This window comes from Tursiops truncatus, chromosome 15 (assembly GCF_011762595.2).
Source record: "Tursiops truncatus isolate mTurTru1 chromosome 15, mTurTru1.mat.Y, whole genome shotgun sequence".
Taxonomy (NCBI): domain Eukaryota; kingdom Metazoa; phylum Chordata; class Mammalia; order Artiodactyla; family Delphinidae; genus Tursiops; species Tursiops truncatus.
The window spans coordinates 19,671,410-19,694,816 of record NC_047048.1 but is presented as its reverse complement, the minus strand read 5'-3'; the positions used below and the strand labels follow the sequence as shown (position 1 = coordinate 19,694,816).

The following is a 23,407-nucleotide window of genomic DNA, read 5'->3' as shown; positions in this document are numbered from 1 at the left end:
AAGAGGGAAAAGGAAAGTGGGCAATTCAAAGGCTCAGGTTTCGAAAGGCTCTGGGATAAGAGGGTCTCAGGCAGTGAAGAGATGCTGACACAAGAAGCTTAGAGAAGACTTCAGACTTGGAGGAGATACTTAATACTCATCCCTTCATTTACTTATTTGTTTATTTAATGACCTACTGTGCGCCAGGCACTGGGAAGACAGCAGTAAACAAGGAGACGGATGGGGTTTCCCCGGTGGCGCAGTGATTAAGAATCTGCCTGCCAATGCAGGGGACACGGGTTCAAACCCTGGTTTGGGAAGATCCCACATGCCGCGGAGCAGCTAAGCCCATGCGCCACAACTACTAAGCTTGCGCTCTAGAGCCCGTGAGCCACAACTACTGAGCCCGTGCACCACAACTACTTAAGCCCGCGTGCCTAGAGCCCATGTTCCACAACAAGAGAAGCCACTGCAATGAGAAGCTCACACACCACAATGAAGAGCAGTCCCAGCTCACTGCAGCTAGAGAAAGCCCATGTGCAGCAACGAAGACCCAACGCAGCCAAAAGTAATAAACAAACAAACAAACAAATAAATAAAAAGAAGGAGATGCATTCTTGGAATTCATAGTAGCATAGAATAAACAGACATGTAATTAAACCCATAATTAATTATTTATAATATGTCTCCCAAAAGAAAAGCATGGGGTGCTGTGAGAGCAAATAATTAGATGGCATCAGCCTGAGGATGCGTGGATGGTAAGATCTTAAGGAAAAGTAGGAATTAATCAAATGGGGAATGGATAGAGAAGCATGTATGAGGCAGACAGAGTATAGATTCAAAGGTCCTGAGGCAGGTGAGAAAAGCAAAGCCAGTGCAAGAGGAGTGTGAGGAGAAGAATCTGGAGATGGGCAAGGTCCAGATCACAGAGGACTGCATAGCACTTTTGTCCTTATCCAACAGAAAGCCACCTTGTCTAAAATTCCCTCAGATACAACACACAGCAAACAGACATTCGATAAATACTTATGAATAACCTACTATGTAGCAGGCCTTGTAGAAGATGTTTGAGACACAATGGTGCTTATATTCTAGTGAAGAAGTCAGAAATTAAACAAGGCAATAAATATAAAGAAGATAATAAGCGCACTCACATATAATCATAAGCTTTGTGAAGGAAGTGACTGAAAGTGTTCGAGGCAGGTGGAGATCTAAACGCTAAGAACAAGACAGCTCCGTGAAGGGCCGGGAGAGAGTGGTCCAGGCAAAAAGCTGTGTTCCTCAACCTCCTGCACAGTAGAATCACCTGGGGGAGCTAAAAAGACTGAGCCTCACATCCAGAAATTCTGATTCCGCTGGTCTGCATTGGGGTCTAGGCACCAGTACTATTTTTTTTTTAATATCTTTATTGGAGTATAATTGCTTTACAATGTTATGTTAGTTTCTGCTGTATAACAAAGTGAATCAGCTATAAGTATACATATATCCCCATATCCCCTCCCTCTTGCATTTCTCTCCCACCCTCCCTATCCCACACCTCTAGGTGGTCACAAAGCACTGAGCTGATCTCCCTGTGCTATGCGGCTGCTTCCCACTAGCTATCTATTTTACATTTGGTAGTGTATATATGTCGATGCTACTCTCTCACTTCATCCCAGCTTCCCCTTCCCCCCGTCCGCCCCCACCGTGTCCTCAAGTCCGTTCTCTACATCTGCGTCTTTATTCCTGCCCTGCCACTAGGTTCATCAGTACCGTTTTTTTAGATTCCATATATGTGCGTTAGCATACAGTATTTGGTTTTCTCTTTCTGACTTACTTCACTCTGTATGACAGACTCTAGGTTCATTCACCTCACTGCAAATAACTCAATTTCGTTTCTTTTTATGGCTGAGTAATATTCCATTGTATATATGTGCCTCATCTTCTGTATCCATTCGTCTGTCGACGTAGGCACCAGTACTATTTAAGAGCTTCTCGGTGATCTGGGGTCAGCCAGGAATGAGAGCCCCTGGGCCAGACCTAGCTACTCAAAGTGTGGTCCACAGACCAGCAGTATCTGCACCACCTAGGAGCTGGTTGGAAATCCCAGAAGAGGCAGAATCTCAGCCCCTTTCCCAGACCTGCGGGTTTCAAATCTGCATTTTTACAAGGTGCCCATATTAAAGTTTGAGAATAGCTGATCCAGAGTATAGTGAGAGGGAGGGGTGTGAGTAGGACAAGGTGGGATGGGAGAGATGAGAGGAGGTCAGATGGGTTTTACTCTAAGGGCCTGGTTTTATTCCAAGTACGGCACAGGTACACATATACCACACCCCAAAACACACACACAGGCAAACAGACATATCCACACTGGGCACCAGGCCCGTTTACCTTCTCTGCTTTTCTAAAATATATTTGTATCCACCTCTGATAACTCCAGATGCTCCCCTGGGGGTAGGTGGGGGCATCCCTACCCCATTTCTCTCTCTCTCTCTCTCTCTCTCTCTCTCTCTCACACACACACACCTGCCCTTAGACTCATCCCACCTAGAGATGCCCCCTGCCTCACCCCCATCATACTGCAACTCAGAAGGACTCTGGTGGGTGAGTGGGCAGTGAGAATGGGGGATTTGGAGGAAGAGGTCCCACATTCTTTCTCCTGCCCAGACAGGCAAGAGGCCTGGAGGGCACCTCAGATTCAGGGGAGAAACGATGACGTCCGCACAGGTTACAGGGAGGCAGCCAGGCTCTGTAACTTGCAGAACTAAATCCCAGGATGGTGTTTGCTCGAAACGCCAGAACTATTCCTGGATGTCAGGTGCAGTTAATGGTTGCCATGGCCACCACCCATGCTTAATGAATAGAAAAGAGTTAAAGATGCTGGATAAATGTCAGGGCCCAGGATGGATTTGCTTGGGAGCAAATCTGTTTGTGTGGGCAGAGCTGCCCAGTGAAGGTTGAAATGAGCAGTCCAAGGTAGCTGGAAACAGATACAGGAGACTCTCTCTCCCCCTTCTCAGGTTAGTGGAGTCAGAATGGCACAAAATTTCGAAAGTGTGGCTTTCTTTATGGACAGTTTCAACATAGACTCCAGGTTTGTGGGTTTGATCCTGCAACATGTTCACAGAGATTGCAGTGGGGCAGAAACTGAGCCCAGGTCCCTCACGATTTAAAAGATGTCACTTTACAAAAAACAAAACTTTTCTGGATTATTTTTTTAATGAAGAAAGTGCCAAATTAGGGTTGAAAAAACAACCTTTTGTAAAGACGATGTCAAGAAAATGAGAAGATAAGCCACAGGCTGGGAGAAAATATCTGCCAAAGATACATGTGATAAAGGGCTGTTACCCAAAATATATAAAGAACTCTTAAAAACCAACAATAAGAAAACAAAGAACCTGGTTTTAAAATGGGCCAAAGACCAAAACAGACATGTCATCAAAGAAGATATACGGATGGCAAATAAGCATAGGAAAATATGCTCCACATCACGTGTCTTCAGGCAAATTCAAATTAAAACAATGAGATACTACAAGTACCTATTAGAACGGCCAAAATCCAGAACGCTGACAACACCAAATGCTGGCGAGGATGTGAAGCAGCAGGAACTCTCATGCATTTCTGGTGGGAATGCAAAATGGAACAGCCACTTTGGAGGATGCTTTGGTATATGTGTACCTGTGCTGCACTTGGAGTAAAACCAGGCCCTCAGAGTAAAGCCCATCTGACCTCCTCTCATCTCTCCCGTCCCACCTTGTCCTACTCACACCCCTCCCTCTCACCGTACTCTGGATCACACACCTTGGTATTTACCCAAATACTCCTTGGTATTTATATCTACACAACAGCCTACACATGGATATTTATAGCAACTATATTCACAATTGCCAAGATCTGGAAGCAGCCAAGATGTCCTTCAGTAGGTGAGTGGATAAATAAACTGTAGCAAATCCAATGGAATATTATTCAGTGCTAAAAACAATGAGCTATGAAGCCATGAAAAGACATGGAGGAATCTTAAATGCGTTTTACTAAGTGAAAGAAGCTAATCTCAAAAGGCCACATACTGTGTGGTTCCAACTATATGACATTCTGGGAAAGGCAAAACTACGGAGACAGTAAAAGGAACAGTGATTGCCAGGGGTTCCGTGGAGGGATGGATGAATAGGTGAAGCACAGAGGATATTTTTAAGGCAGTGAAACTACTCTGTGTGATACTATCATGATGGATACACATTGTTACATGTTTGTCCAAACCCATGGAATATACAACACCAAGAATGAACCATAATGTAAACTATGGATTTGAGTGATAACCGTGTATCAATGTAAGTTCATCAGTTATAACAAAGGTACCACTCTTGTGGGGAGGCAGATAACGGGGAGGCTACGCATGTGTCAGGGGAGGAGGATATGGGAAATCTCTGGACCATCCCCTCAATTTTGCTGTGAACCTAAAACTGCTCTTAAAAGTAAAGTCTATTAAAAAATAACAATAACCTTTTGAACCCCATACCTCCACCTGTTACACTGTAAGTGTGCCATTTACACACTGCTTACAGCAGTTAAAGAACAAATGAAGGGGTCCAGTAACGAGGAGTAGATTCCAAGTCACACAATGAATGTCCCTCAGGTCTGTCAGTGTGTCTCTGTGACCATGTGTGGCACTGCCTTTGGGAACTGCTAGCGCCTGGGAATGTGAAGGCCAAGTCCAAAGAATGGGCTGCTCTGAGCTCACAGCCGGGGGCAGGGACTCAGGACTGTGTGATGCTCACTAGTTGAGGAAAAGTCTTGTATGGCCTCAACCTCAATCTTCTAAGAGGGAATCACTCTCCACAAACCCTCCAAAACCTTGTCTGGACCTGTTCCCCAGCCAGGGTCTCACATGCCCACAGAGGCCGAGTCGTCTGTGTGTGTGACAGTGACCACGCGTCCATCTGGCTGCAGAATGTGGCTCTCAGACTCCGGTGCTCATCAGAATCCTGGAGGAGCTTGCTAAGAAGAAGTTTCTCAGACTCTCCCTAAATCACTAAGTCGTGTGGGGGGCTGATAAATGTGCTTTTTTTCTAAGAGCCCAGGTGATTCTTATGCAGGTGGGTCCAACGTTTCCAGGCACCTCTGGAGGAAAAATGTCACCACTTACAAGCAGCAGAGATGAGGGGGCCGCAGCCTTCTCCCCAGAGCCCCTGCCATGGCCACGGCCACCTGTGTGGTCTGGATGGGCTCTCGATTCCTGCCAATGCTTGCCGAGGCAGGATTAAGATGATTTTTAGAAGCACTAAAATGATTATGGTGGCCACCCCACCCTCATAGATAATCCGATACTAAAATAATAATACTAAACTATTACATAAGAAAGATCAACGCACTTCTGGAGTTTTTTCTGTGCTATTTTAATGATCTTTTGTAAAAGTCAAATATCAATTAATTTCCAATTCTCATTTTTTTTCTCTCTCTCTGTACCCCTGCTTTTCTGGTACCCCAAACACGTGGCTTATTCTGCATAGTTGGTTAATCCTACACCAGCGCCTGTGAAGTTCCAGGTGCCAGGCTGGGTGCCAGGCTGCAAAGGGGATCTAGAACACAGAACTGGATAGAACTGCCGTCCTGGCTAGGATGGGCCGGGCTGTCGGCTCTGTGATCCAGGACCGGCTAGGACCTGGGCTTTGGGCTAGGCTGGTGTTCCAGTTGGGCCTGCAATCAACCAAATAATTAAGGACCAGGGAAAGATTTTACCCCAAACCGAGCGGAGGGGCTGATGAAGCAAAATGCCCAACACCAGGCTCTTCAAAATAAATCAGGCCTAGAACTGGGTGCAGAGAAGGACAGGTAGCACCCACAGTGCCCTGCTCTGAGCTCCACTTCCTGCACTTGGTTCTAAGGCAGGACACTCTCTCGACGGAGCATCTCTCTCTGGGTGGATGTGGCTGGACTCTGGCTGGACCGCCGTTCTTCCGCCATCGGCAGTTACTTCTTCAGAAGGTTCAGGATGGCTTTCAGTGATTCCTCTGAAGATGCTCTTCCCTTCCTGCTCCTCTGCAAGCCCCTGCCATCTTCGAAGAGATCTTCTAAAACTATAAATCAGATTGTGTTTCTCACATGTGTAAAGCCCTCCAAAAGCATGGACCACACGCCTTTCCAGCTTCCAGCCCTGGCCTGGAAGGGGCTCCATCGTCTGGCTCCTTCGTGGAACTGGTCTTATCCTGCCTCCCCCTCACTCACTCTGCTCCCTGCACTCCCCTTGGTTCCAGAAACACACTAAGTATTATCTTTCCCTGGGGCCTTTGCACTTGTGGCGCCCTCTTCCTAGAAAGTTCTTCCCTCAAATCTTCCCTTGAGTGGCTTCATCTTGTCACTCGGGTCACCTTCTCAGAGAGGCCTTCCCTGTCCACCCAATCTCACAATTTCCCCCCACTGCCCCCAGGTCACTCTCTCTCTCTGGGGTTTATTATTTTCATGGCATTTATCACTATTTGAAATTACCTCTTCCTTTTTACAGAAACCTTTGTTTTGTTCATTTATTTGTTCACTCTCGGTCTCTGCCCCACTAGCATGTAACAGCCTTGAGATCCGGAACCTACGCTGTTTCATTCACTGATGAATCCGACGTGCCCAGGACACTGCTTAATGCAAAGCAGGCACCCCAGTAGACATCTGTTGAACAAGACTGAATTCAGGATGTGCACTGACAGCAGTTCAGGAACCTCAGAAGAGGATGTTTATTTCTCCTTACCTCACTCACTCCAATGGTGCTCTTATTAGGAGCCGTGGGCCCTACTTGCTGAAACCCCAAGTGCTTCGTCTTGCTCAGAGAGACCAAGTTTAGTTCAGGGTCCTCATTATCCGTGAATTCATTATCCAAATCCCTGCACACGTGCGGTTGCCCAGACAAGCCAGCGAACTCCATCTTAATGTGAATATGTGATTCATCACCTGACCATTTATAAAGCCAGTCTCTACTCAAACACACCTCCAACCCCACCCCACTCCCGTTTAATACCCTACAATTCACGGTCTTTGCCAGGCAGCCTCTCTCTGATTGCCAGCTCTTGTCAGCATGTGACCGTACAATGCAAATAGGAGGCAGAAATGATTGCAAAGTGAGATTGCGTATCTCGCAAAATGCACAGGACTTCATGAGATGGATGTGAGGGGCGCTGACGATCTGCTGGCGTGGTGTGACATGCCAGCCATGGGCGGCCGAGAGCTTGGCGGAGGGACACTGGTTAACAATGCGAGAAGAGCAAACCGACAAGAGTGATGATGTGATAGGCGCATCCGGTGATTTGAATGTTAAAGGATTAAGAGAAGCCCTTGAGAAAATGATGACATGCTCAAATATTTTTTGCAGAAATGACCCACTTTATGATCCTGCTCTGAAAGTCAGACTTTATAATCCAGCTGGGAAAGTGAAAGATTTCATATTGGACCATCATGTGATTTTATCAGACAAAGGATGCCCCCTCCCACCAAAAATCCACATAACTTACTTTTTGGTTCACCCTAGTGCATAGTAAGAAAAGATAAGACAAAATAAACATATTCTCATAAATGATCTTTTCATTTTCAAGATAAAGCTGGAAGTACATCTTTGAACTTTATTATTTGCTATGAAATAATGGTCCCTATTTTTGAGGGAACTCCCCTAAAGGCTGTGGGTCTCAACCTTAGCTGAACAGTTAGACTCATCTGGGGAGCTCTGCAAACTCCAGATGCCCTGACTAATTAGTAAGAATCTCCAGGGATAGAACAGAGCATCGGTATTTTCCTACTGTGTCCCCAGCCCCCGTAATTCCCATTTGCAGCCCATGTTGAGAACCACCGTTTTAAGGTAACTTATGCTCTGTAATAAACAGGATATTTAACACCAGGAAACCAAACATTCTTACAATCAGGTGGTGACTTTTGCTTTCTTAACACAAGTATGTCCGGGGCACAAACAAACTTGATGTTTGTTCTTCTTTCCTGATTCCTCAAGGCGGATTCACCAAAATGGGGACTTAAAAGACCTGTATCGCTGGACCCAGAGCCCTGGTCTCCAGTGAGCCTTGGTTTTGATTCTGAGCTGGATTTCAGGGGCCTGGCATTTCAGCTGGACTCGTGGCTGAGATGAGGCCAAGCTCTGGGCACTGGTTTGGCTGTGTTTCTGGGCTGGACCAGGTTCTGGGCACTGATGCTGGGCTCGGTGGGCTGGTTAGGAGGATCCACCCTCACTCTGAGCACATGGTAACGGTCCAGAACTGCTCAGAAGTAATCCTTTGTCAGGTTGGGTGGTGCCACAGCCACCCAGTTGTGCCCAGGACAGTCAATGTGGGCCACTCACCGCCCATGGGAGGTGGATGGGGCTCCTCCTGAAGACCACTGAGAGGCTCTGCCAATGGGATCTCCTCCCATCAGAGGAGGGACGTCCTGGGGACAGCTGCTCCCCGTTCAGGGTCTCCCTTCAGGACCGCAAACTTGAAAAGCTTGGGCCTTGGATGGCTCTCTCATTTCCCCAGGTCTTTCTGCTCTGGGTCTAGTATTTCCTGACTTGAGGCCCAAACCCGTAAAGGCAGAGCTGTCTTTAGCTGACCCAGAAAAGCTCTGTCTGGCCCTCGCCCAAACTTGGTACAGCAGGTGTTCTAGGCCTATTCCTGCTGGGGTGCGCCAGCTCCTCGGGCTGCCTGCCTGGCCCAGCCCTGTATGGGTGCACACGCACACGCACACACACACACACGCGCGCACGCACACACATGCACACACACACACGTCTACCCATGTGTAGATATGTCCATGTGAGGGTGGCAGGGAGGAGACACGATCTCCAGCTTCCCCCTGGCTTCCTCTCCCCCTACGCCCGGAACAGAGTTCGCAAATAACATTAAGAGCTGTCCCTGTTAACCCTCTTCTTGGTGCCCAGCGCTGTGTTAGTGCCACTTAGGGGATTTTGCTAAGATCTCAGGCTCTGAGGTTAGTTAGACAGACCTTAGTTTTAGGCCTCAGTTTCCCCATCTAGAAATGGATTGACTGAATTAACACACACACACAATACTTACCATCGCTCTAAAGCACTTGACAAATATTAACTCTTCTAATCCTCATTAAACCCCACAGGGTTTCCCAGGTGGCGCAGTGGTTGACAGTCCGCCTGCCGATGCAGGGGACGCGGGTTCGTGCCCTCGTCCGGGAAGATCCCACATGCCGCGGAGCGGCTGGGCCCGTGAGCCATGGCTGCTGAGCCTGCGCATCCGGAGCCTGTGCTCCGCAACGGGAGAGGCCACAACAGTGAGAGGCCCGCGTACCGCCAAAAAAAAAAAAAAAAATCCACGAGCTACATACCGTTAGTAGTCTCCGTTTACAGATGAGGAAACTGAGACACACATAAGTTAAGTAACTTGTAGCTAATACGCGGCACAGCTGGCACTCACATGCAGGCAGTCTGGCTCCAGAATCCTTACTCCTCACCCCAGCCTACGACCAGTAGGAGTGCCTGCTCCACGGGGTGGTAAGCAGTACCCAGAGATCCCTTAACCCAGTGCCTGGCCCAGAGTACATCTAAACAAACAGCAGATAATGTACCTACTTCTTGGAGAAATCCTAACATCTGCAGATTACTGATATTTTAACAGATGAGGAGACAAAGGCTCGAGCGAATGAATAACTCACCCAAGGTCGCCCAACTAGTGAGTTAGTAAGTGGTGGAATAGAGATTCGAACTCAGGCCTGAGGGCTCCAAGCTTTGCTCCTACCACTGCACCATATGACCTCTCTCCGGGTCAAATATGTACATGGTGAAGAGGGGGCAGGCTCTGTTTTTCCAGATTGCAAGAATCTGACTTGTTTGTAAAAATTCACAGCAAAACAGTCTAATCCCCACTTTGTGACTGTTGATGGCCATTTCCCAGGATCAGGCTGGGTGCCCGCAGTACTCGGATCTGAAAGGAAATACTCAGGATGGAGACTGAGCCACGGAATGTGGAAGCACCACCTTCCCTGGAGCTACGGAACAAGGGCTTTAACAGTTAGAAACAAAAATGTCCTATTTTAGGGGCTCCCTCCCCACCCTGGCTTCCTCCCTTGCATGTCTGGAAGCCACTCAGGACCACATAGGTCCTTTAGGTTACGCTGATCCTAAGGAAGAGATGGAGTTGACTTTGGTCCTTGTGCAACCCAACCTCCTAGACATTCCAGAGACCTCAGTGCTGAAGGGACAGCTAGAAGGGCAGCTGAGGGACCCGGTAACACCACCACAATAGGCCCTCTTCCACCCACTGGCCTCCCTTCTGTCCCCCAAACTAACCAAGCTCATTCCCAACTCCAGAGCCTGTGTGCTTGCAGTGCCCTTGGCCTAGAAAGCTCTTTCCCTGGCTCTTCACACAACTGACTGTTTCTTTTCATCATGTCTGAGCTCACCTGTCCCCCTGAACCACCTTGCCCCAAATTGCCCACCATCTCCCCCACCCAATGCATAGTCACCATCACATCATCTTGTGGGCTTCCTTCAGAGCACAGTTATCTTGTTCTTTTATTGACTATATAGACTCTCTTTTCCAGTGAGAATGTAAATTCTGAGGACCAGAATCTTCTCTGTCTTGGCCACTAGTCAATTCCTGGGACTTAAAACAACTCTGGTACACTGTGGGTGTCTGATAAATTTGGGAGAAGGGTGGAAGGAAGGAAGGAAGGAAGGAGGAGAAAAAGTTTGAATCAATCAATCTTCACAGCCCAGTTCTCATATCTGCCCTACCCCAGGTACCCATCACCTGTCACCAGTGACCACTGGATCTGTCCCCCAGACCAACCACCACTGATTCTCTGAAAGCCCCGAACTACTACCCACCCCCCAGATGGGGACTCACTCACTCCCATCACCTCACTCACTCCCTCTCATCACCTCACACACTATTCCACTCTGCCTGAAGGCACACACCTCCTTTACTCTGATTAACTTTTAATTAACCTTCAGATCTCAGCTTAGACATGATTTTATTCAACATTCAGTTAACAAAAATCACTCTACGAAGTTATCAAGTGAGAGAATTTTTGGTGATGAGGGAAGTACTTTTACTTTAATCTTATGCCATTCTGTATATACTGTTTGAATTTTCTAACTACATACATATATTCTTTTAATTTAACAGGGATTATCTGAATACGGGATAATGGACTGTTTCTTATTTTCCTTGTAATATTTTTCTTCTTTGAAAAAATATCCTAATAAATGTTCCTTTTAAATGTCAGTGCCACAATGACTTAATTATTACAGCTTTATTGTATGGTTTAATGTCTTAGAAGAAGCCAACTTCTTGAGTTCTTTCATTCATTCTACTATTTTTTCCCTAGCAAATTGCCTCCAGCTTCCCAAATAGACTATTCTATCACCTGGAAAAATGATAACTTTACCGTATTTTTTTTCTATTGCGTATAACTCTTAATTCTGTTTTATTTCTTCTTGCACTGGAGCTTGTAGAATCATGGTACATCATAGAAGCAATAGTGGGTATTCATATCTCATTCTTGATTGTAATGGGACTATTTCTAGGGTTTGACCTTTGAGAAGGATTGTTGGTTTAAAGGAGGTGCCTTCCTCCTAGGAAGGAAGTATCCTTCCATTGTCTGAGCCAGAGAAGAACCGTCAGCACAATCTTCTCTGCCCAGGATGAAGTTTGTTGTCACCCCATAGCCAGTCTCTGTAATTACACCTCAACACTTTGGGAAATCTCTCCTGGCTCTACCTGCCGTTCCAAACCTCTTCCTGGGGTCCTGGAGTCTGTGGATTCTCACAGCCTAGCTCTTCTATGTGCTCTACTGTGGGTTCCCATCACCTCTCACCAGTCACCACTGGATCTGTCCCCCAGACCAACCTCCACTGATCCTTCTCCTGGTTTACCACGTTCCTGGTTTCTGCTCCTCTCTGCCCCAGTGCCTTAGCCTCAACTCTGCTAGGACGGTGCTTATCTCTGTATCCTAACTTCATCCTTGCAGGGTACCTGTTTTCAGCATCTCTTTTGGCTCCAGCCTCTGCAGTTCATGGGCAAGTCCAATCCCATCCTTTTTTTCTTAGATTTACTGATGTGGGGAAGTACTGATGAGAAAATGTAAGTGAAAAGAAGACCAGCAAGATCCTGATTTTATAAAACAATGTGTGTGTGGAAGCCTGGGGGTAGGGGGAGCAGTGGGGGATGTGAGGGGAGCCTGGGAGGAAACATACAGAAATGCTAAATAGTGGTTATTTCTGGGAGCTGGCAATATGCTACTTATATGAATGGCCAAGTTCACTGTTTGATGAGTGTATGACTTGTGCCAGCAGCTTCATTTTCAGTGTGGAGTCTTCCTCAGGGAAAGTCTTGATTCCCTTTCCTTTTTTTTTTTTTTTTTTGCGGTACGCGGGCCTCTCACTGTTGTGGCCTCTCCCGTTGTGAAGCACAGGCTCCGGACGCGCAGGCTCAGCGGCCATGGCTCACGGGCCCAGCCGCTCCGTGGCATGTGGGATCTTCCCGGACCGGGGCACGAACCCGCATCCCCTGCATCGGCAGGCGGACTCTCAACCACTGCACCAGCGAAGCCCTCCCTTTCCTTTTATATTGCTTTTTAAAATCTCACCATGGCACCAATGTGTCTCTTCTGGTCCTAAAATACCTACCAACACCAATGGTAGGAATAGCTATAATTTATTGAGTTCTTACCACGTGCCAGGAACTGTACTAAGTGCCTTACGTCATTACCTGATTTTAACAGAGTTCTGTGGAAACTGCTGAGTACAGCACCAGGTGCTGTAACTACTATTACAGCTTCAATTAATTCTCATGACAACTGCATGAAGTTATTATTGTTATTATCTTTATCCTGGAGAAGAAGAAGAAACTGAGGTTTGGAGAGGTCATTTTCCATAGGTTCCTCAAGTGACATAGGGCCTGGGGTGGTGGGGGCAACTGTGGCCAACTAGAGAGCTGGCACCCAGTCCAAAGAGGGGGGTTGCTGAGGCCCGGCTGCTAGGGATTGTTTTCCCATGGAAATGTGGGACAGAGAGCCCCATTTTTCAAGAGAAGCTGCAAGTCAGCATTCATGTGACATACCCTGAATTTTAAATTGCGGCAGCATATTTAATTTTTAAAAAATACAATAAAATACTACAAGTAAAAAACAGAACAAAACAAATACACTAAACAAACCATCCTGCAACCCATATTTGCCATAGATGAGCATTATCTGCTTTAGAATCACCAGCTTGGAGTACGTCCTCCAGTCCCAAGAAGGCCCAAGTTCCTGTTTGCTTTCCACTTTTGCCCTCCCGGAGTTTGTGCTACTTCCCAGGACTGAAATCTCCAGGACCGTGATCAGCAAAATTTTCCTTAGCCAGAGGGTCAACATTTTTGGCTTTGCCGTCTCTGCCACAACTACTCAGCTCTGCCATTTGGCACGAAAACCATAAACAAATGGGCATGGTTGTGTTTCAATACAATTTTACTTATAGACACTGAAAGTTGAATTTCATGTATTTTTTTACTTGTCATGAAACAGTATTCTTCTTTTGATTTTTTTCTAATCATCTACATAGGCAAAAACCAGCCTTAGCTTCTGGGCTATATAAAACAGGTGGTGGGACACTTTAGACCATTTAAAATTCGTGACTGTTTCTCCAGGAGCTACTGGTGTTTGCTGGCTCCACATCCTAGTTTCAGGCTGCCTTAAGCCACCTTAGGTAAGGCCCATTTCACAAGCAGATGCGAGCACGTGTGTAGTTCCTTATCCCCACGTGGTTCTGACTGGTCTGTTTCAGTAGCTTTCACATTTAATCTTCAGCTGAACATTTCCTTCCTAAGAAATCTTTCGTGGAGAATGTAAAACAGCTAATGATAGGTGGTCCCACAACCACCATCCTTGTCCTGCTCTGTGGCCCCTGATGCACATCATGGAAAAAGCACGGTGGATGGAAAAACCAACTGGTCCCGTTCATAGCAGTGGATGGACCGTGAAATTATCATGAAGCCATCTGGCAAAGGATTTTGCTTACAACTCTAAAATGTGTTGAAGAGAGTGCAATTCACAGTAGTGGCTATGAACTTGGCTTTGGAGTCTGGAAGACTTACCCTTGAGTGTGCCACTTATAGTTGTGTCCTTGCAGAAATCCCTCACTTCAGATTTCCTCATCTGTGAAATAGGGCTCATCATACCAGGTACCTCCCCAGGCTGTCTTGAGAGCTAGAGAGGATAAAACATGTAAAGTGTTTAGAATGGCACGTGGTAGATGGTAAGTGCTTCACGTATGTGACTTATTCTGATTTGTTACCCAGCCAGCTGGAAGGCGATGGGGCTTAAAAGCAAACAGGAATCTGTGAATGAAACTCTAAAATCCAAACAAGAAAAATGAAGGCCTTCTTTCAATATTAGGGAAGGAGTTCTGAGTTTGTTTTTCTTCCAAGAATTTCCTTGAGTCTTCAAGCCTTCTCTCCAAGACCCCGCCCTCTTGGTTCTGAGTCCATTCTTTGCCTGGTAAGCAGAGAATCAGAACCAAGAGGATGGGCTCATATCATATCATTTATTGTGAAATGCCTCTGGTTTGGAGCCTGTTTATAGGATGTGTTAAATACACGGCACTCTTTAAGACATGGAAGCAACCTAAATGTCCATTGACAGATGAATGGATGAAGAGGATGCGAGATACACACACACACACACACACACACTTACACACACAATGGAATATTACTCAGCCATAAAAAAGAATGAAATAATGCCATTTGCAGCAACATGGATGAACCTAGAGATTATCATACTAAGTGAAGTAAGTCAGAAAGAGAAAGACAAATACCATATAATATCACTTATATGTGGAATCTAAGATATGACATCAGTGAACTTCCACAAAACAGAAACAGACTCACAGAACAGACTTGTGGTTGCCAGGGGTGGGGCGGGGGGCAGTATGGGAGGGATGGAGTGGGAGTTTGGGATTAGCAGATGCAAACTATTATATACAGAATGAATAAACAACAAGGTCCTAGTGTATAGCACAGGGAACTATATTCAATATCCTGTAATAAACCATAATAGAAAAGAATATGAAAAATTATGTATATATATGTATAACTGAATCATGTTGCTGTACAGCAGAAACTAACACAACATTGTAAATCAACTATGCTTCAATAAAATAAATTTTGAAAACTACATGGCACTCATTATTATGAGTTAATAATAGGCATAATAATAATGGCTACCTTCATATTGTAATGGTAAAGCCCATTCAAATATTGATTCTTCCCTTCACCAGCTGTGACAACTCTCTTTCCTCTGTGATCCTGCGTTGTCTTCTCATCAAATATCAGTGTGAATAGTCCCTATCTCCTAAGGCAGTGGATGAGAGTAAATGAGAGAAGAATGTAGGTTTCAGCTCTGTGCCTAGCCCGCTAGAAGCACTTAAAAAGTGCTGGCCATTATCATGAAGTCCCTAGAGCTTTGCGAAAATTATCTCATCTTCATATATGGCCTTATTTAATTCTTATAGTAACTGCTCTAAAATATAAGCCCAGCTACATGTGAACATAAACCTTGTCCACTGTCCACGACACCACCTTGCCCCTCACCTCCAGGCCGTCTCTGCCGGCAGCGACAAGAACAATAAGGCATAATTTCATGCTGTGTTGTGGTGAGAGGTTCTGAAATAGTTTGTCATTTATGAGAACTGGCAGAGCCATTAGCTGCCCCAGAGATTGGTTAATTGGCTAGTTAACAAACACCCACAACAAGTTAAGTCAGGCTGATGTCAAAGAAAGAAAAGGAAAGAAAATGCTGACAGTTTCCCCGGGGTGCACCTGCGCAATTCTGTGCCCCCTGAAGGAGTGAGCCACACCGCAGAGCACAGCAAGCTGTGGTCCTGGGCGAGGGGAGCGGGGAAGGGGGCGGTCCTGTGTCAGATATGAGCATTATCCAATCAGGGACAGTGGGTTACTCCAGAATCCATGCCTGGAATCCACACCAAGGAGTCAGCAGACCTTGATTGGAATTTTGGCTCTACTAGTTACCCGTATGACTTCAAGCAAAATTCTATGGCCAGCTGCCTCATCTGTAAAATGGGAAGATAAATTTATATATATATATATAATATATATATATATTATATACATAAGTATATATGAATATATGTGTGTATATATATATTCCGCTTCCTTTTCCCCTTTCCCCTCACTAATTGGGAAAAAAAGAAAAAGATAAGACAAGACAGTTCTCATGATGAATCCTTATGCTTCATAGCTCTTTGCCCTTCTAAATAGATCCCAATATCATGCAAAATCTAGGAAGCAGAAAGTTTCCATCTTCGGCTTTATTTTTATTTTTTTCCTCTACCAATCTCCTTTTTGTGCCCTAAGAAAGATGCTGATGGGCCAACCGAGGCAGAGCCTGCAACACCCATCAGGCATCTTCACTGTGGGGGTGAGGATGCAGGCTGGGCCCCAGGGGCTCTTTCCACCCCTCCCCCGCCAGCTCAGGGCCACGTTTGTTTCCACAGGGGCTTTCCGAGGCGTGTGCAAGAAAATTGATCACTTCCCCGAAGATGCTGACTACGAACAGGACACGGCTGAGTATCTCCTGCGTAAGTTCCCCCTTCGCGGGTCCTCCCGGGGAGGGGTGGGCGAGGAGGGCTGCCCTGAGGTTGTCCAGCTGCCTCTGAGTTTGAGGCTCCCCAGCACCCAGCCCCAGAAATGGATACGTGCAAAGAAGCTTCAGGAAAGTCTTTGCTACTAGACAGAGACATTCAGGTGGTTCTGACATCTGAATCTCTTTCATTTCAATGAAATAGAAATAGGAAAAAAAAAAAAAAAAAAAGGGAGCTGTGTCAAAACTGAAAAGTTCTTTTTAGTCTGCTTAGGAGGAAATCTAAGGATTTTCTTCAACCTGAATACAAGTTTTCACCTTCCCCAGAGGGCTGATTTGAGGTGCTAATGGGCTAAGTGCTAATGGGTGAGGTGCTAATGGGCGAGGTCCTAAGAGGCAAGGCCTGGGAGAATAAAAGCAAACCAAGGTTCACCCCTCTTCAGTTTCAATCTCATTGGGGCAGGACCAGTGTCTCCCCCTAGATTGTCCCAAGGTCAGTAACCCGGATATGACATGGAACTGTCACAAACGCAGCACGTAGGAGGCAACAGTGTGCTGGCTTAGAGCAAGGGCTCTGGATCCTGGGTGACTCGGGCTTTTACTCCGGTGACGCCCTACTAGCTGGGCTGGACCTGGGCCAGGCTGCTTTACCTCTCATCTCTCACCTTTCTTCATAGTCAGCAATAAAGATGATAATGTCATCCATCTGACAGGGTCATGAAAATTAAATAAGCTGGTGCACATTGTGCTCCGCCTGGGGCCAACATGTACTCACGAAGCCATACGTGTTGGCTCTCTTCTGGGGCATGGGATGAGCAATGGTCAAGGCCCAGTGGCAGCCACAGGCCTGACATTAATCCAGGCACAGAGAATTGGGGATTTAATGTAATTTAGATAGAATTTCTTCAACAGGGAGGTGTGTCAAGTTCACTCGAAAGAAAAGTTCTAAGGCATTGACTAATTTACTATTAGAGAGTGTTAAATGTAACATTTTTTTAAACTGCTGTTATACATAAAAACTTCAAGAAATTGTGCTATTCGGGTTATGCTTGTAACTCGTAGCTCAAGAAGAGTGCTGTTACAATTAAAGTCATTGTTAGCTCTACTCACGCTTGCTAGTCTACAGATGGGCAGTGGGTCTAAACACGAGCCTTTAGTTGCATAACAATGTAAGTGGTGCGAGGGGTCCATACGAAAGAAAGTCATTTCTAAGCTAATTTTTTTTTTTTTTTTTTTTTTTTGCGGTACGCGGGCCTCTCACTGTTGTGGCCTCTCCCGCTGCGGAGCACAGGCTCCGGACGCACAGGCCCAGCGGCCATGGCTCACGGGCCCAGCCACTCCGCGGCATGTGGGATCTTCCCAGGACCGGGGCACGAACCCGTGTCCCCTGCATCGGCAGGCGGACTCCCAACCACTGCGCCACCAGGGAAGCCCTAAGCTAATTTTTAAAACATATTATTTCTCTTTTTTCAGTCCTTATCCATCTACTAGGATTTACCCAAATGCCAACTAGAACTTACATGAGCAGCTTAAAAGGATCTGATGTGGGAATAGAGGCCACGTTTAGAGAGGTAGCTTGACCAAAGTTTGGGGTAGATTACTTGAACCTCCTTTTGAGGATGATTTTAAAGTCATCTCCAGTGGGGTTTTACCAGAGTGACTGTAGTTTTTGTTTTTCTTTCCTATTTTGATGTTTGCCCTGTTGGGGACTAAACAGAACTGCGACCTCTATTTCACAACTTGCAAAACTGATTTTAATTTCTTCCAAGAGATCCACCGCTTTTCCGACAAAATATATTTCTCCCCTCTGGGAAGGTGGAGGTCCTCACCATCAGCCACAGAACCAAGTTAAGGAGGGACCTTCCTGAGCACACGAATTTCCTGCAGGGAACTTTGGAATCCCCGAGCCAGTCACGTGGCGCCAGGGTCACATTCCTGCAGGGGTCTCCGGGCCCATCCAGCACACGTGCTGCCACTTCCTGTTGCGACCACACCCCGGTCGGGTGGGGTTCTGCACATTGATTATTCTGCTATTTCCTCTTTCTCATGTGTGGTTAGGGAGGCTGAAGCTTAAACCTATAGCAGAAGATTTAATCAGGGACTTCCCTGGTTGTCCCACTGCAGGGGGCCCGGGTTCGATCCCTGGTCGGGGAACTAAGATCCCACAAACCCCGTGGCACAGCCAGAAAAAAAAAAAAAAAAACACAATCCAGGGTAAACTAAGTTAGGAGAAAATGGCAGCAGAGCATGTCCTGTGTGAGACCGACACTCGTAGCCTCAGTTTATAGAACCTGCTCTTATCTCACTTGTGGGGTAGAGGTGGGATCTGGCCACCAATTGGTTGCCAAGTGGTTCCTCCACCACATGGGAAACAATCACATTCCCATATCTCATAGCCACACATTTCAAATATACACAACCAACACAATTCAGTAGCTTCCAATGTTCAGATCATCTCCTTCGGGCATAATCATAATTTAATCATACTTTGAAACTAAAAAAAAATTTTTAAAGGTGAAAAAGTTAATCAATTTAACTCATCACATTGAATATTTGAGCAATTCCCAGCAAGTACACAATGCAAATGATCGCTTTAAAGATTTGTGCATGCTTGAAATCACTGGGGCCAGACCCACCCCTAATATTTGTGGGTCCTAGGGCCAAGGTTCACATGGAAACCTGTAGGTCATATGTGTAAATATTTAGAAGTTATAAATAAGCTATGGCCACCCAAGATCCCAGCGCCTACTTCCCAGGGATCACCCCCTTGACCTGGGAGCTAAATGAACCAGGGGGCCAGCCCTCCCTCCTGCAAGCCTGTGTGGGAGCAGGGAAGCACAGAGCAAGCCGGGCCTGGGCCAGGACTGTGACTGACTGGCCTGAAGCTAGGATGGGGACTGATTTGATCACGCTCCGAGGGGTCAGGGCAGCCAGGATCCCTCCCCCTACACCTCACTTCTCCCATCAAGGTTTCTAGGCAGTTTGAAGCCCCTTCCAAAACTTCCCCATTGCAGCAGGGACAGTTACTGGGACCCCGGTCTGCCCAGCCCCAATGGTGGGGGACTTGAGGTGGCCATCCTTAAGCAAAAGCTAGAACTCTTTCATTTTCTTCTCCTCATGAAGAGAACCTCACCCCTGTCTGCTTTCGTCGACCCCTCACCCCCGTTCTCCATCGGCCCTCCCAGGCAATCCCAGTAGGCTAAGTCAGCTACCAAAATTGCAGAAAACTTTTCCCATAAAAACAAACAAACAGGACTTCCCTGGTGGTGCAGTGGTTAAGAATCCACCTGCCAATGCAGAGGACACGGGTTTGAGCCCTGGTCTGGGAAGATCCCGCACGCCTCGGAGCAACTAAGCCCGTGCGCCACAACTACTGAGCCCACGTGCCACAACTACAGGGCCCGCGTGCCTAGAGCCCGTGCTCCACAACAAGAGAAGCCACTGCAATAAGAAGCCCACGCACCGCGAGGAAGAGTAGCCCCTGCTCACCACAACCAGAGAAAGCCCACGCACAGCAACGAAGACCCAACGCAGCCAAAAATATATATATAAATAAATAAATAAAAATGAAAAACAAACAAACAGACAAAAACAGTCCTGGTGTTGTGGAAACCAGTCCTCTGCATTCAGAGCGTGAGCACCGCCACGCAGTAGCAATAGGAAGGGCTGCAGCTGAACCCACAGGAAAACACACACTAAATGCAGGGACATAAAGCTCTGAACACTGAGCTTTGAACTTCCACACCAAAGATGAACCAACCACCTTCCTGCTGCCCCACTGCTCACCCTGCAGGCGTGCCGGGATTATAAAGACGCCACTGCTGGCTCACTGGCTAAGACCAGGCATGGCGCTCAACAACGCTTTCTCTCACATCCCACCCCCAATTCTGTTGGCTTTACCTTCAAGATCTATCCTGAGTCCGACACCTCTCCCCACCTGTCTGCCACCCCAGTCCAAGGCACAGTCAGCTCAGGCCTGGGTTCTTACCATCCTTCAAGAGCCCCACACCTGGCTCCATGCTCTGCTCTCACTAGCTTAAAATTCTTCTTCTTTTTTTAATTTGCTTTTGACGGTCACCCTTTATTTTATTTTTTCTTCCAGTTTTATTGATATGTAAGTGACATACAGCACTGTATAAGTTTAAGGTGTACAGCATAATGGTTTGACGTCCATACATCATGAAATGATGACCACAGTAAGTTTAGTGAACATCCATCACCTCGTACAGATACAACATTAAAGATATAGAAAAAAATGTTTTTTCCTTGTGATGAGGACCCAGGATTTACTCTCTTAATTTTCATATATAACATCCAGCTGTGTTAATTATATTTATCATGTGGTACATTATATCCCTAGTACTTATTCATCTTATAACTGGAAGTTTGTGCCTTTTGACCACCTTCCTCTAATTCCCCCTCCCCACAGCCCCACCTCTGGTAACCGCAAATCTGATCTCTTTTTCTATGAGTCTGTTTGTTTGTTTTTGATGTATATCTGATGTACAACACTACTACGTTGGTTTCCATTACACAACATAGTGATTTGGTACCTCTCTACATTTCAAAATGATCACCAGGATAAGTCTAGTTACCATGCCATCTTGAAATTCTTAATACTTTTGGAACAAGAGGCCTTGCATTTTCATTCTGCACAGGGCCCTGCAAATTAGGTAGTGGGTCCTGCCCGTCATCTCTATTAGAATGTAAGCTCCATAAGGGCAGGACTTTAGCTCTTTTGTACCTCAATGGACGCAGAATTTATCCAACTGTTATTCCGGCCCAGGTGTTCCAGGAAATACTCTTATGCTGGCTGGGTAAATACTGGGATCCCCACCTGAAGGTCCCTCTGCCCCAGAACCTTAGGGCCTCTCTGTGATCCAGCAGCTGAAGAGTTAACACATGGGTCTCTAGGACACTGCTGCTCCAGCCCTCAGCCAGCGTCCCCTGCCTCCCCTTAGAAGGGCAGCCTCTGCACCCTTGGGGTGGTTAAACATTTCCACCAGTACCCCAGGACACAGCACAGCACCTGGCATTTGGTAGGTGCCCAAAAATATTGTTGGATGAATAACTAAATTCATTTGTTTATTCAGTGACTAAATGGGTATCAAATGGGCATTGCCAGACTCAGTACCATGCAAATGTAGGCGTGTGCTGGGACAGACTCTGCGTTTCGGTGAACAGCTTGTGATCTAATGGGAGTCCCAGGATGCCCTGTCGGCTATATGATTTGCAGGGGCCAGTGCAAAATGAAAATCCCGGGCTCCTGGTTCAAAACGCAGGCAAAAAAAGCTATCTCCTTTCTTCTGCCATCTCTCTCTCCATCTGTCATGGTGTCTTTTATTTGCTATGAAATGTCACACTCCCTCCGGCACGGGAACACTCAAGGGGTGAGTGCATACCCTCGCAGGTGCCTAGGGCTTTCAGCCAACACTGCTTCTCCCAGCGTCCATGCCCAGCAGTGGTCTCTGGCTGGGGTGGGGGAGTGAGCAGCTGAGGACCCATCCCAAGGAGAACGGGAGGTAGGGAGGTGATGGGGGGTGGGATGCCACGTGAGTAGAGACTCCAAGCCCAGGGCACATGCTCCATCGACCCATCAGAGTTACTTATAAAACACACATTCAAGGTAAAGCTATTAAGAATTTCAGGATGGTGACTAAAGAGCATTAACCTCAAGCACAGGGCCCTGAGCGACCGAACTGGTCTCGCACCCACGTTAGACGCAGGCTCTGTCCTTCTGCTCACGGGCTGTCCTCCAACCAGGCACCCCCATGCCCGTGAAGGGGGGGGATCCCGGGGCTGACCGGGTGCAGGGGGAACCCTCTCTCTTTCTCTCCGCAGGGGCTGTGAGGGCCTCCAGCGTCTTCCCCATCCTCAGTGTCACGCTGCTGTTCTTTGGCGGGCTCTGTGTGGCAGCCAGCGAGTTCCACCGCAGCAGACACAATGTCATCCTCAGTGCGGGCATCTTTTTTGTCTCTGCAGGTGAGCATCTGGTCTCAGCCCTGAGGGCATCACAGACACCAGACCCAAGGCAGGGCCACCAGGACAAAGCAATGCTATTCAGGGTTCCCTCCAGGGAAGGAACAAGAAAACGTTCAACTTGTGTGTTAAGAATGAGAACCAAAGACTTTAATTAGAACCAAAGATGCTGACATTCTAGCTGAGAATGCACGGAGGGGAGATGAGGAGAAGGTCAGCTTGGAGAGGCGGAGAATGGCTAATGAGAGTGTGCAGGTATACGTCTGCACATAGTGGGCAGGGGGCAGCATGGTGTGTGTAATGTGTGACCTGAGAGATGGCTTCAGTGTGTTTTAAAGGGGTCCATCTTTCTGTTCGCTTGGACATCGTCATACACTATCCCTGGCCCTTTGAGACCTGTGTTTGCTGGTTTAAATGCTGCTCACAGCTCTTCAAGCGCACAAATCCTCAGACTGCTCAAAGCATCTCTGGGAACAAGGTAAAAGTCAGCAGCCCCAGATGCTCTCGGGGAAGACCTTATCATCAATAGTAGCCTTGACCGGAAGGTGGCACAGGGTGGCAAGGAGGACGAGGCAGTCCCCAGGAAGAGGTCCTATTTCTGCACCCTCTCTCCTCCCTTCATCTCCATCCCTCCTCCACCCTCCTCATCGTCCTCTCTTCCCTCTGGGTTTCCACTCCACCATCGCTTTACAATCTCTTCCCACCCCAACCCCCAATCAATGCCATCTGGATGAAGTGCTTTAGAGACGCAAAGAACAAGGTGGGGGTGGGAGGGAGGGGAGCTTGACTCTTTGGTGATGACCTCCAAACTTTGACCCATAACGGCAGAATATTTACTGGGGTAGAAACAGTGGGGAAGAGTATAAAATGGTGGGTGAGAGGGGCTTACCCTCCT

At 46.9% G+C, this 23,407-nt stretch overlaps 1 protein-coding gene and 1 long non-coding RNA gene across 3 annotated transcripts in view; one reads left to right on the top strand and one right to left on the bottom strand.

The window, feature by feature from the left end:
* Positions 1 to 23,407, bottom strand: part of LOC109547713 (uncharacterized) — a 205,411-nt gene that overhangs the window by 96,872 nt on the left and 85,132 nt on the right. For both annotated transcript variants that reach the window (XR_012326074.1, XR_002173650.3), the window contains exon 4: positions 14,028 to 14,139. This is a non-coding gene — a long non-coding RNA (uncharacterized lncRNA). The remainder of the gene's footprint in view (positions 1 to 14,027; positions 14,140 to 23,407) is intronic.
* CACNG3 (calcium voltage-gated channel auxiliary subunit gamma 3) overlaps positions 1 to 23,407 on the top strand; it is an 80,761-nt gene that overhangs the window by 52,990 nt on the left and 4,364 nt on the right. Inside the window, exons 2-3 of the mRNA XM_019921780.3 lie at positions 16,448 to 16,531; positions 22,375 to 22,515. Coding sequence (XP_019777339.1) covers positions 16,448 to 16,531; positions 22,375 to 22,515 — 225 coding nt within the window. The remainder of the gene's footprint in view (positions 1 to 16,447; positions 16,532 to 22,374; positions 22,516 to 23,407) is intronic.